At 40.0% G+C, this 15451-nt stretch overlaps 1 protein-coding gene across 1 annotated transcript in view; it reads right to left on the minus strand.

The window, feature by feature from the left end:
* LOC144052477 (uncharacterized) overlaps positions 1 to 15451 on the minus strand; it is a 39145-nt gene that overhangs the window by 20232 nt on the left and 3462 nt on the right. Inside the window, exon 2 of the mRNA XM_077566570.1 lies at positions 10582 to 10911. Coding sequence (XP_077422696.1) covers positions 10582 to 10911 — 330 coding nt within the window. The remainder of the gene's footprint in view (positions 1 to 10581; positions 10912 to 15451) is intronic.

Raw genomic sequence — 15451 nt, forward strand, 5'->3', positions numbered from 1 at the left:
AGGGATTTTCAAATCAAATAGCAGACAATTAGAAGTTGGCTCTTCCCCGAGGCTGCGGTAAAGCCAAAAGAAGAGGAGGATTACAGCGGCTGGCGCAGACGTCCCTCATTGAAACCTTTATTGACAACAGGCCAAATTCGCATTTAATGAAGATCTGAGAAGACTCCTGATAAACCCGACATGTACTGCTCTACGATTCCCAGCATTAAGCATCCCCTCTCAAGCGCTCCCTCCCTCCCCTGCATGCAGCTCAGACATGGGCCGGGTAGGATATCCCGACAAAGCCAGGCTGTACAAACACAGCTCTGCCACAGGAAGAACTCCCAACCCTGAGAGAGGAATTTCCCTTTGCAATGCATGTCCACTGCATGCAACACACACACACACAATATTTGACTGGCTCTCTAATAGAACCAACAAAAATTTGTCATTTTAGATCAACACAATCGGACAATTTGACAGCAAGGAACAAATCATTCAACAATAGAGACCATTGATGGAGTGCTTACTGATTATCGCAGGTTGGGACTATAAAAATAATAATAATATCAGTATATTCTGGGAGAATTGGTGCGATAACAGCAATCTTGACAATGTGACAAAATGCCGGACAAAATATGAAATATGGAAAACGTTTTTTTGGTAACTAAAAAATGGCCACCACTGGCAGGATCGTATTTTAGTAGAGCTACGTGAACCAATTGATGATAATTAGGAAGTTATATTTAAATAGACTAAGCGCAATTTCTGCAGAAATTGTGTGGGAATGCTGAAAGCTGAATGCTAATAGCTGGATGCTAAGCTGAATGCTTATGAAGTAAAAGCGAAAATTACAAGGTATTTTTATTTATTTATTTATTTTATTTATATGGAAAAGTGTTATTTGAAAGTACCCTCCATTCATTTAGATGGAAAAGGGAAAATAATGATATCCAATGGAAAAATGCCAAAAGCATCACTCAATAGCGCCACCTAGGCATGCAGTACTCTCCAGTCATTTAGATGGAAAACTGGAACTAATGATAACCAACGGAAAAATGCAACAACAAAACCCGATGGAAAAGTAGAACTATAATAGTCAGTTGGTTAGCATGTAATCACTTGCGAAATAATGCGAAATAATTTACTGTAAATCAAATAATCAATACAATGTTTCATATTTACAAAAGATTCAATGGTTTATAAATCATATTGATCAACCAGGGGAAGTCAAGTTATTTTTTTTCTTTACAATAATACGTTCTACGAAGCCCAACTAGTCTAAACATGCAATTCTGATTAATATTATGTTTGCGGAATATGAATTAAGCAGCAAAATCCACCTGATTTTATCCATCACCGGAGCGGCCATTTTGTCACTTGCTGTCGACTGAAAAAGACAACACAGTGCCCAAGGGCTCAGCTCGCGAATGTCACATGACCAAATCCAGAAAACAGCTGCGCTGTAATTGGTTGTTACCTTAGCGATGTCATTTTCAGTCGACAGCAAGTGACAAAATGGCCGCCCTCTAAACTAGATTAAAACAGGTGGATTTTGCTGCTTAATTCATATTCCATAAACGTAATACTAACACAAATATATTATTGGAATATATATATTATCTCTCTTTTTCCCACTTCACTTCCATTTTAAATACGTTTTGGAAGTTTTTTTTAGTTTAAGTCCTACATTTTCCTTCATTTTTAATAAACTACAAATTTTCATCAAGGTATGACTAGACAATGAGACATGGGCGTGCCTGTGCATTATGCATTTATTTAAGCAGCGGATGATTAAATTCCTGGTTTTAGGCTCCAGCGGCATTGAATTACTGTGAGAGGGGGAAGGGGGGGGGGGGGGGTGGAATCAGAGCATGAAGTGTTTCCGCCCCTCCATAGGCTGCAACATCAGCGTGTCTAATGAATTGAAGTCAGTCCATTAGCGTGTCGTAAGGAGGAGGCTAATTGACAATTAAACATGCAAGCGTGTACGCCGTGCAGCGGACATTCGACTTGCTAACTTTTTCGTGACCGTGATAATATGCAGCTGTGTATTTTCATGCATTCGTGCACCTGCCAACGCTGACATGGAGTGTGAGGAGGCCCAACGCAATTACGAGCTCACACATATGCAAACACATGCTCTCACACACACACACACACACACACACACACACACACACACACACACACACACAGAGACATACACAGTTGTCATGACAGCGGCTTCGCCCGAGTCGGATTGGACAGCACACGCTTCACCTGAACGCCAAATTAGTGGCGGAGCGACGCGCATGGTGTAACGGGGCTGTTATTATTCTGACAGCGAAAGCTCAGACTTGACGTTAAAACATACAGAGTGAGAGTGCGGGGCTTATACCACCCACTCTCACATGCACATGCTCTTACACAAACAACTGAAATTGTTTTGGCTCATATGAACTAGTGAAACACACATTTCAGTATTTTAGATGATTGCATTTGAGTATGACGTGAGAAAGCGTTTCAGCGGTGTATGTAAAATTGTTTCATTGGTGTATGCGAGTCAAAACTATTCTGCTATGCACGAGAGAACATTTCACAGAGAACATGTTTCTCTAGTATAAAAGCATTTTATTAATAGAAGTGTTTCATTACTGTATGTAAAAGCATTCCACTAGTGCATGAAAAAGAGTTTTACTTGTGTATTCAAGAAACATTTGACTTGTGTATTTCATTTCATTTCTTTCTTTCTCTTTCTCTCTTTCTTTTCCTTCCTTCCTTCCTTGCTAGCTAGCTAATGAAGCTATCTATCTAGCTAATGAAGCTAGCTAGCGAGCTAATGAAGCTAGCTAGCGAGCTAATAAAGCTAGCTAGCGAGCTAATGAAGCTAGCTAGCGAGCTAATGAAGCGATCTATCTATCTATCTCTTCTTTCTTCATTGGCATCCTTTATTTTATTAATTGCTGACTATTAGTTTTGTTCCATGTGCGAACAATGCATCTACTAGACCGTGGTTGAATTTGGTGTATTGATCCATTATGCTAGGTTATGAGTTACTGGAAATAGTAGTCATTTAATTTAGCACATTAGTTAGCACAAGCGTTTGAGCGTTTCACTTGTGTATGTACAAATGCTTTTTAATTTTGTATGACTGTAAAAAAAAAAAATCAGTTGTGCAGTGAGTGTAAATCTTTTCATTTTTCACATGGCAAAAAAAAAATCACTTGTGTGAATGAGCGCATTCAATTAGCTAAAAAGCTACATGTGCACATGTGCTCATTTTTTGTTTTTGTTTTTTATCTCTGTCTGGCACGCTTGGCTCAAAAAAAGCTGAAAAGGCACATGATCGATTTCCACTCCGCTGAACTAAAATAAAATACAAGGCTATCAGGCCACTGAGAGTCTCACCATAAAAGACATAAAAAGCACAAAAGCTCACTCCCGCATGACATGATTGTTGTCGTATTGATGGATTTTTTGCTTACACGAGCAAAGAAAAAAGAAAATCAATGTCTTCCTTTTGTGACTTTTTTGTCTCAGAACAGAGACACGTCTTCACGGTGGCTGATTCCTAAAATGTTAATCTGAGAGCATAATCAAGTGGAGGCCAACATCCCGGCCCCTCAGGTGGATAAAACTAACATACCCGCTCCTATGACCTCCGCCCATCTAATTACATGTCTAGATTATTTTCATTAATGCTGTTTCATGTCGTCTGTTTGAACCACATCCTCAATTGCAACTTCCCTCACTGTGATGCTTAAAGTAACAACAATAAGAAGCATATTGTTAATATTGCTTTCCTATTTTGTAGGCCCCCTTGACGAAATCCAAATAGCAAATCCATCGACGAGAACAAAATTGCATGCACTACGACATACAGCAGATCCCGCCCAAAAACACCTGTGCCCCCTCATCTCACTTCCTGCTTCTTAACATCCCCTCAGCAGGGCATCCTTCTCCACCCTTCCCCTCCCCTCACTTCCCCTCCCGGTCGTCCCCTCCCACACACCCACCCAGACCAAATGCCCTCGTCTCGCCAAAAGGGCCCCCGCGCCACTTCTCCTCTGAAACTTCCGCAGGAAATTACCTTGTCTAGTCTAGTGGCTTCACATCCATTGAGACACTTTTAGAAAGTGGCATTAGTGAGGATAGACTGGAAAATGTGTGTGTGTGTGTGTGTGTGTGTGTGTGTGTGTGTGTGTGTGTGTGTGTGTGTGTGGTTGGGGGTGGGGGGTCTGTGTTGTACCAGAAGGCAAACCACACTGCCTGTAAAAGCAGACATTTATGCACCCCTATTCCCAGTTGCTGTTCTGTATAAATGGCTTAGACACTTTTTTTTAAAAAGTGGGGCACGAACTGTGGGTAAAGGAATTCAAGTAGTGTAAAGTTTAACACTTGCCACTCACGTTTGCTTCGCTTAGCGGGTGGCAACGCAAGATGGCCGACACCCATACAAGTAGTTCCTGTATTGTAGACCACGATTCCTTGCGAATTATGACCAAGTATTCGGCTTAGAGGTAGTAGGGTCACAAATAACCCAATTATGAGTCAAAAATACTACTTGGGTCAATTTGACCCAACTTTGAGTCAAAACTTGGGTTATTTTGTATAAAACCCAGAAAATTTGATCAGAACGTCTGCTTGGGTCAGTTTGACCCACCTTTGGGTCAAAAATTGGGTCATTTTCTATAAAACAAGCCAGAAAGTTGGGTCAGATTCTCCACTTGGGTCAATTTGACCCAACTTTCTGGGTTGATTTGTATTTGTTTGTTTTTTTAAAGTTCATTTTGTATAAAACAGCCCAGCAAATTGGGTCAGATCCTCTACTCAGGTTAATTTTACCCAACTTTGGGTATAAAATCGAGACATTTTGTATAAAACAACCCATCATTTTGGGTCAGGTCCTCTACTTGGGTCAATTTGACCCAACTTTTTGGGTTGATTTGCATCACACACACACACGCATGCGCAAGCGCACACACACACATACACACAAGAGTTTATTATGTATAAAACAACCCATAAATTTGGGTCAGTTCCTCTATTTGGGTCAATTTGACCCACCTTTGAGTCAAATTGATCCAAGTAGAGGATCTAACCCAACTTTCTGGGTTGTTTTTATTTAAAAAAATCACCCAATTTTTGACCCAAAAGTGGGTCAATTAAAAAAAAAAAAATGCAAATTAACCCAGAAAGTTGGGTCAAATTGATCCAAGTAGAGTTAATTTTGTATAAAACAACACAGAGTATTGGGTCATATCCTCTATTCGAGTCAATTTTACCCAATTTTGTGTAAAACAACCCATAAACTTGGGTCAATTTGAACCAACTTTGGGTAAAAAATTGGGTCATTTTGTGAAAAAACAACTGAAAATTGGGTCAAATTGACCGATGAGTCAATTTTTGATCCATAATTGTGTTGATATTTTTAGAGTGCATACTGTACTGAAAGTGAGCTGTAGTGCTATAAAAGCCACTTACATATACCATAGGATGGTTTGAAATATTGGCGGTCAACCATCCACACACAACTGACCGCACACATTTAATGCAACTTGGCTCTTTCTAATCCGCCAGGACAACAATAATAAAGTAGCTCAACATCACTGCAGGGTGAAGATTTCGGATGCCTGAGAAGAAGTCGATGCCTGGCAGTGAAAGGAAAACATCAGTTATAATTACACCTGTGTAAGATATTACATCTGTGACTCAATATATGACACAAACACACACAGAGGAAACGGGTCAATTTCTCACAAACTCCTTTGTCTCATTTCACAAAATCCAATTTGCACACAAATTAAATCATTAAGAAAGCTTTTCCCATGAGATGATTGTGTGGCAGTTAGTTCACTTATCTCTTCAACACACAACTGCTCCAAATCCTCAAGGGAATTAACTCTCTCATAACCTACTCTCGACTATGAATGTGTACGATCGATTCATGAGCTCTCAGTTAGGGTGCGCCAATGGAGGGGGAAAACCCAAACGTGCGAGTGTGTGCGCAAGAGTATCAGCGCACATGCAGGTATGCAGCGAGGCGGCGTGGGAGAGTCATTTAGAGCACAATAGAGTGAAAGAGAGACTCCGGCGAGAGAAAGAGCTCTCCTGTCTTCGGGTTTGTCTTGGTTGGCTTCACATGATCACAGCGCCAACGCACCATGACAAGAGCATGCGGGGATTCTATTCCGCTATATCTACTTTGCTGCGTTCGCTTTCAGGGCTACAAAGTCACCAAATATTAGTCCAAGCGTTCTCTTAAGTCAATAACTCATCAACACAGCTCGATTATAGTCACAAAATTGTATTATCATATCGCGGATGGGAGTTTATTTCAAGTCCCCTCAGGACCAGATGACAGTATGATGATGCAACGTTTCACATGACATGCGCATGGTGCACCTGGTGGGTGAAAGTAGACTAAATTAGGGTGACCAAACGTGTGCTCTTTTGAGAGGACGGACCATTTTCTTACGTCTTGTTCGGGCGTCCGGGGTTTTTAAAAATTCATGAAAATGTCCGGTTGGCCTTGCGTGCCTCATAGGAAGTGATGTACTTCACTGTGTAACTGCGACTGGTACCACAATTTCAAGGCTGGGGGAAGTGCCCTCTTTTTGGGGAAATGAGAATATGGTCACGCTACTAAATTCAACACCTGCTCGGATCATGTCTAAGTATTGGAGGAAGTAGTGTAACGTGTTTTGGTGCATCTGATCGAGGGTACAAGCAGACATTTTCTGTGCTCTGTGGACATGAGTGGTGGATATCATCATATTTAATCGAACCCTCTGAATCATTGCATAATTTCAATTCATTGAACACATTATTATTATTATTATTATGACTATCAGTGCACCTTTGCGCATGCACCATTTAGAGGGAACAAGAGGAGCCATTTCGATTGTGTGTTCACACCCACAATGTCTCGAAGCATTACAAAAAAAATCTCAATTAAAAAAAATAAAATAAAAAAATTGAAATATAAATATATTTTTTAATATCAAAACTTAGTCTAGCCCACCCCTGCACAGATTTACAACACACCTGTTATAGTAACACTTGAATACAAATAAGCCAGTTCACCATTGCAACAGCAGTGGCTAACGTCAAACTTGTTAACAGTGCTAATGCTAGCTTAGTATTGATTCATGTTCATTTTGGGGGGCTGTTCCATTAAAAAATAATCCAGTGGTTATCAAAACAATATCACATTATATACACTAACGGCTAACCAGTCCATAACGAGCCACGCAATTTGTTCTCGAAGCCATTTTGAAATAATTACAGCATACAATAGCAATACCCAGATAGCATACGGTGGCCCAAAAGGGTCAAACAGGCACCCAGGGATTGCTAGAGTTCCCATAACAGACAAGAATACAAGACTATCTCAGCAAGAGGGAAGCAACGCTGGGAGCAGTTTTGCATCCAGATTTGGGGGAGAAGAAAAAAAAAAGATAAGCTAATAGGTCGCTAATTACGAAGCACAAACAGGATATGTGCAAATTACATGAGGATGTTGCTACTAGGAGAGATCAAAACTACAAAGCGCACGTTTGACTTTAAGTGCAGTTCTCGCAATCAAGTCATGATGAGAGTTTACCATAACAACAACACACTATAATCGATAGCATGGAGTCCAAACTAAATTCTCTCACGGCTACTGCAGGGAAATTGACAAGAGCCACATTGAAATTACAGCTTTTTGTTAAAAGTAATCAGGCAAATCGTTTGGAAGGTGGTTCCCAGCATTCAATCCCTAGAGCAGATTTCCACATTCAAATTTCACATGCAAATTTCCCCATTGTGGGAATAATAAAGGTTATTTTATCGTATTCAGAACCAAAACGAGATAAATTTGTTGTTAGATGACAATTTTATAAGCGGTTACTTGAGATGTGTCACAAATCAGACCATGACATGGAGCAGAAAGTGAAGAAAACCATTTTCTTGTGAAATGGAATTATCTTTATGCTCGTGAGACCTGCAGATTACGCTATGGCTTAGTTTGACAAGAACTATTACAAAAAAGAGCCTCAACAATGCCAGCTTTACGTTTTAGTGTATGACAATGAAGAATGTTAACCAATGAACCGCGACGCTGAACATCAAAACCTCGGCACTCATCAAGAGTAAAATGTTTTCATTTTTGAAAAGGTGCCTGTTGAGCGAGACGTTTATAATTTTGCAGAACTGTGATGTCACAATACAGCTAATTTTCAAAATACCACCTCCACACTTCAGACCCTTGCTCATGTAAATGCTTAGTTGGCCAGATTAAAGAACAAAGCGGGCTGTGTATGTGATCTAATGAGATCCAAATAAAAAGCGACAATTACATCAGTGCGCACACCAAGCTCCGAGCTCGCGTTTCCCATGAGGGAGAAAAGAACGAGTGAGTGAGCTCACCTTTCTTCACAATGCGCATGCTCACCCCCCTCACCTGCGGCGGAGGATCACATTCTCCCCCTAAGAGACCCTCCCGGCCGGAATGCATTGACACTTCCATGTTGTCTCACATCTAACCGAGCTCCAAAAAACGTAGCTCAGGCACGAGAGGAAAAAAACACACACAGGAAGGTGCGATGCACAATGCAATCAACGTAGACGAACAAGGGTAATAATCAGTTCTGCTAGAATCAATCAGATAATCGGGCGGATGTGATTTAACAAGAGAAAAGGCTCGTTATGATAAACAACGGTGTGTGGATGGTTTAGCGCAATAATAGAGGATCATTTTTTGTATTTCTGTGTTGCTTTTTAATGCTCTCGACACACCAAAGCAAGACAGAGTGGGTCTGGGTGTGTTTTAAATAAAAGGTAGACTGATTGGTTAACTTAATAATCAATACATTTCCGAGTTACACATATTGTCCTAATGGAAGATTAATTACTCTGCTCAAATGGACACGAAACATAAAAGTCAGCAGTTAGGCTGTTCAATTACACCGAGTGGGATATATTGTGATTTCATTATGTTTCCTCAGTATTGTGAAACCAGGTATTAACTTCAGTATCGACTTTTACAAGTTACTAAAAAGTCAACTATTAAAGTTAATGTCTATTATTAGATAGAGTCTAATGCTAATGACAGCCACTTTGAGAGCTACACTTAGCATTGCCTTTTCGGTAGGTAATCATCAAAATGCCCACACAAAGTGACTTCATGAATTAAATCACCCTCAAACATTTCATAGCGATAACGGTCCTTTGTATAAACACAAGTACTTTGTCGCTAAAATCTAAAACGACAACGTTTATTAGCGCTAATGCAAATGTTAGCAATCCTGGAAGCTACATTTAGCACTTTCTGCAGCTAATCAAAAAAAAAAGTCACAAAAAGCCACTTCATGACTTTAATTAATTCCAATCTATAATAGTCTATAGTGGCGCGAAATGTTGAGTACTTAGTAGCACAAGTTAATAAAGTACCAATACAAAAGGAGCATCTTTGTGATTTAATGCTAATGCTAGTATTTCTCACGGACGCACCTAGCAGTTTTTTCGGCAATAAAAAAAACAAAACATTAACAAAGCACATGTTGACTTTAATCCCCTCGGACCATTAGAGGTAAATCTCATCATTTCAAAAACAAGCAGGTAGCACAAGTTAATAAATACTCAAATAAAAAGGGAGAGTCAATTATTCGAGTTAATGTTAATGCTAGCAGCTGTGAAGGCTACATTTAGCAATAGCATTGGCTATTACTAACAAGTCGCTTCATGGCTTGAATCTCAAAATTTTGATAGTGATAATGGTACTCAATGTACGTAAAAAATAATAGCTGGTACAAATTCATTAAAATTAATAGCCCTGTTGGAAACTTGATTAAATAAATCTAAAAAGCAACGTATGTAACAACGAGTGTCATTTTCATAGAAATTCATTCATCTGTGAAGTGTCACTTGTTACCACGAAAAACACAACTCAACTTCATTTAAAGGTGATTGAGTTCAAATAAACACATAAATAAACTTAACTGGACTACTGTACATTTAAGGACCAAAGGTATTGAGACACCAGTTCATTACACTTCAAGTGAAAATGGAAGCAAATGTAGAGTTGGTACCACTCATTTATTTGCAGGCATTAGCATTTCCAGGAACTTTTAGTTCTTGTTGTTGGAGTTGTAAAATTATGACAGACAGGAGAAGTGCTGTCGATTTGTAATGTTTATAAAGCGGTACCTCAACTTTAGACTCAGTGGGAACTAGTGCGAGTAGTCCAGCCCTTTATTGATTCATTAATTGACTGATTGGGAGGTGGGGTTTTTTCCGAAATACTTTTGTCCACTTGTACATATTTTCAACAAGGGGGCCAATGATGTTTACAATGTGGGATGTTTTGAGTCAAGAATGATTTCCATTATGAGTCAATTAAGCGCGATGGACCTGAGCAGTAGGTCGGTTTAAAAGGGAATTTCCCCGAGCAGATCGAGTGATAAAGCCTTTGTCGCCCAGCCCCGCTTGGCAGGGAGGGAAAGAAAAGGAATCTGAACTCTGCCTCTGAGGGTCATTGTTATTCCAGCCAGCCTTGTTTGAGTGTATTGTTGTGCTTGAAGCTTAGGCCGTTACCTTGGTAACCCCACAGATAACCAGCTCTGCCCCTGTACTTACTGGCCAGGCGTATTTGAAGGGAATGACAATGAGTCCATTAGCTCCATCATCTCCTCCTCCGTCATGACCGCGGCGGTGGAGCGACTGGGAATTTCCTCCCAGGATCCCCGTGCTGCCCGAGCCAAAGGTGCACGTGCCGGTCGGGACCACGCGGGCCTGGTACTCCTTGAGGCAGGCTTGGAAAAAAGTGTCACATTGGTCTCGAGAAGAACAGCGCTGCTGCTGCCCGTCGCCGGCCGGGATGTCGCAACAGTCGCCGTTCAGAAGGAGTCCGTTGGGGTTCTGGTAGTGGCGGATCTGGAGCTCGAACATCCCCACCGTGTGCGCCGTCTGACAACACAGATAGATAGAAAGTTCAGAATCCTCGCATCTTTAAATCACTACTTCTCGGGAAAATAAATGAATAGTAGTCCTGCGATTAACGGGTGACCAGTCCAACCATGTTTCACCCAAGAATCAAATGTCCTCATCGGCTAATGGATGGATAGATATCCTCTCACTTTTCCTTTTACTGCAAAAAAAGCCATGGAAAATGCAAAGCACGCTTTGATTTCCAGTGACTTGACGTCTCCAGAGATTCTGCAGACATCCTAATGAGCCGAACCACTTTCGTGTCATTTGACTTTGAAAATTACAATGTATAATAATAATAATAATGCATCCTTTTCTTCAAACTGTCAGTACATGACCAGAAAATGAATATATTATATATTTCTGGGGAGCCATCATTTTAAATGGGGGACTGTTAGGCACAATTTGCAGGATTTCAATGAATTCTGTTCAGAAAGTGACACCAATGTAAATGTATAAAGTAGCTGAAAGTGGGTATTTGCAATGTATCATGTATTTAAAATGTATCAAAACAGAAATCCACATATAAGACACATATTTTCATTCACTTCTAGCAAGCAGTTTTGTCAACATCAACAGTTCTATTTATGCATTGTCAAATAAAAAACAGTATGCCTATTTTCTACCCTATTTATTGTTGATTTTTGACAATCAAAGCAATACTTTTATTTCAAGTAAAACGCCCATCCATCCATTTTGTATACTGCTTCTCCTTTTCAGGGTCACCGGAAGCTAGCACCCAAAACTAGACTTTGACTGAAAAGCGGACTACTCTCTGGACTCATCTGCGCTGACCGTCCCCAAACTCATCACCGCCAAAAGAACACAAAACTCTAACAACTGAACACCACAGAATGAGTCAGCTTTTTTTTTTTTTTTTTTTTTTAGATAAGAACGCCAGCAATTTTGACTCAACTCATTAAACAAGAGGCAGTCTGGCAAATAGTGTACAATTCTTAAAAATAAAAAAGAGAGGTTTCAGGATATTTTTTGTCACTCAGTTTTGTGATTTCACTGATGCATTAAACATAAGAATTACACATTGTAAATTTAAATCAACCACACAATTTATACAAAAGTGCTACTAGCTTAATGCTAAGACACAACACAATGCTGTAGAGTAGCTAACAAAACTAGCATCAGTGTTATAGTTGTTTGTATAACTCTTTAAGCAAATGCTAGTTAAACACCAATAATGCCGCAACATGTTTACAGACAATATAACTATACTGTGACAAATTCATAATATTACTCAGCTGTTAAACTTCCTGTATGTCTGTAGTCTACGGTTTAAGTCTGTCTAAAAAGTCAGCCTATTGAAGACCTCCGTTGTACATCGCTAACTGCCTGTCAGCACAGAAAGAGGGAATAACACTTCGAAGCACATAAGTTGAATTAACGATAACATCAAGTGACCTCAAGCTGCGTAGCAAGCCATCAAAATCATCAACACTGGCTGCCGTGCAACATAATCCAATGATTATCTCTTCTTTTCTCACGACCGCACCCTTCATAGTATTCACTCTCTTGTTAAGGTCGCCTCCTCTTTTCTCGACATGGGAACAAGCTCCTGTCATTTCTCTTTCTTTGGGCTACACCGCTGTGTCACCATTCTTCTTTTCTTCCAGCTGGAGATGGGTGGAAAACACACACACAGGCAAGACTTAATAAGACCCCCTGAGAGTGTCAGAGCAGCAGGGTCATGTGTGTGTGTGTGTTATCGGTCTACTGGGGTGAAACAATGGCGCTGCCAACAATGTCTTCAAAAAGCACCCCCAAAAAGTACCCCCCCATAACATTATCTAGTTTGTTTGCCATCAAACCTCCGTGAAGTGTTCTTGCGTGACACTGAACTAAAAATGCTGAACCCCAATTATGGCCCAAGGCATGGGGTGAAAATCGCTTAGTTAAGTCCTACCCCCTAACCCCCACCATTGCCTACCCCTGTTCCTTACCCTAACCTCAACCATAACCCAATTCAAACCTAAACTCTAAAAGCAAGTCTTGACCCTCAAAAAGAGGTCTAAACTTGTGGGGCCCAGCAAAATGGCCCCCACATGAACGAGTGGGCCCCGCAACTCTGTGAAATCCTGAAATGTTGGCCCCACTATGTAACAAAAACAACCCCCCCCCCCCCCCACACACACACACACACACAGAGAAAACGTCTCAAGGTCTCAAGAACTGTCGCCTGAAAACGCCATTTTGGTTTGAAGAGGTCATATTAACCATTTTTAGGAGTCCTTCCTTATCCAAACTGTACCAAATTTGAAAGTGCACATTTATGAGAAATTTCAGTTTTTTTGTCATTGCGTGTGGCTAAAGCTAACAGATGTAGTTTGGCGACTCCTAAAAGTCAACTCGATCAAGTCAACTATACAAGAAAAACACAGAAATGCGCGAGCACTTGTTGATACGGCTGTTGTATCAACTACAGTTAAGCCCTTTTCACACTGCACTTAGCAGGGTGCAGCCTGCGGTCAACCAACCCATTCATTGTGAATGTGGTGAGGGGCAGGAACCACGGATTGACGCGTTGCTGGGTGATGGATGTCCACTGCGACGGCAAGGTGCCTCCAACTGAAAAATGTTCTATTAGAGCGCAGCGTTGACGCGACGTCGGACGAGTGCCTCCGATAGGACAGGAGCTGGCGAAGATTTTGTGCTATTTTGGTGGACTCGCACTCAGTGGGAACTGAACTCATGTTGTCTGCATAGAATACACACAAGTGTACCGCAAACCACAATCAGCTATTCAAAGTAGAGCATTGCAAATCAAAAAACATGCAAATGAATACACAAATTCAAAGGCTAGCAGTCATAGCGCAGCATCTGTTTGACCCAGTCAAGCAGGTTTCAAGCTCTTCCAGATGTTTAGAATAGGACTCTATTGTCAAAGGAGACTCCACTCCTACTAAACACCTACACTCACGTGCTCATCTTTGAACTGGCTGATATCATCCGCCTACCCAGGGGTCAATAACCTTTCCTAGAAAAAGAGGCATTTTAAGCCAAATAAATCACAAAAAAAAATGTGTCTGAAGCCGCAAAACATGTGAAGATTGTCATAAAGGAAACAGGGTTTAGTTTAGTGTTAGTCTAATCTGCTGAGGGCCGAAGAGCTAATTAGAGCTGCACCGCAATTTTTCATACATTTTTAGACTTTTCAGCTTCTGTCAAATTTCTGACATTTTTGGAAATTTTATGGACATTAAGTATTACGATAATTTTCTGCATCTGTTCTTTTTTTGTTGTTGTTTTACATTTTTTTCTATTTTTCAACAATTTTTATGCCTTTTTTTGCTATGAATTTTCGGGAATTTTGTGGACATTTTATGGTCATTTTTTTCTTTTGTTTTTGGACATTTTATGGTTACTTTTTGAGCATTTTCTTCCCTGCGCTTTCTCTTAAATCAATTTTCTGATTTTTTGGGGCAATTTTGTGAACATTTAATGGTAATTTTCAGGATTTCTTCTTTTGTTTTTGGACACTTTATAGTTATTTTTTGAGTGTTTTCTTTTCAGACTTTTTTTTTTTAATATATCAATTTACTGACTTTTTTTTCCAATTCCAAATGCATTTTATGGTGATTTTCTGCCTTTCTTCTTTAGTTTTTGAATATTTTACGATTACTTTTTGAAAATTTTCTTTCCTGCCTTTTTATTAAATTATCTGCCATTTTTGGCAATTCCTAAGACATTTTATGGCAATTTTATGCTTTTCCTATTCCTTTTGGACATTTTATTGTCACATTATGGACATTTGTAAGTCCTTTTTTAAAAATGTTTACCTTTCGTCTCTCTTTTTCTGACAATTTACAAATTTGAACTGATATTTTTTAAAATATTTAATTATTTATTTTTAAATATTTAATCCTTAATTTATTTATAGAATATTTTATGTTTAAGAAATATATATTTTAATTTTTTTTTTTAATTTTTTTTTATCAAGAGATCCACAGGAGAGGGACTAAAGAGCCGCAGGTCTATCCTTACCGCAGAGACCATTAAGTGGGACTTGATTCCAGGACAGCTGCATGAAAGTCAGCAATGTGAATCACTATATCATGTCAGAATCATGTGGTGTTTTTGCACCCAACGTTCTCAAAACAAGAGGTACGCTGTCAAACAGCTCATCTCCTCAACATCTTTTACAAAATAGTCACCACCAAAGGCTGTGATTGTGTGCGTGTGGTCCGAGAATGCAGCGAGTGGAGTGTGTTGTTACTCAGCTATGGGGCTTGCAGCGTACACACAAAAGCATACATAGAGAGAGAAATGCCCTAATGTTCAACATTCACATGCTCCAGAGTTTTCATGGCAGTGGCCTTGGGGCTTCACACACACACACACTCCCAAGACACAGATGTGTGTTCCCTGTTAATAAAACGCACACATACACACACGCACACGCACGCATATACATGTTGCACCTCTGGGCCCGACTCACATCCCAGGCATCCTTCAGTGCCTGACAGCTGCACAGTATAAAGTCAGCATTTCAAGACCATATTCATTC

This window comes from Vanacampus margaritifer, chromosome 5 (assembly GCF_051991255.1).
Source record: "Vanacampus margaritifer isolate UIUO_Vmar chromosome 5, RoL_Vmar_1.0, whole genome shotgun sequence".
Lineage (NCBI taxonomy): Eukaryota > Metazoa > Chordata > Actinopteri > Syngnathiformes > Syngnathidae > Vanacampus > Vanacampus margaritifer.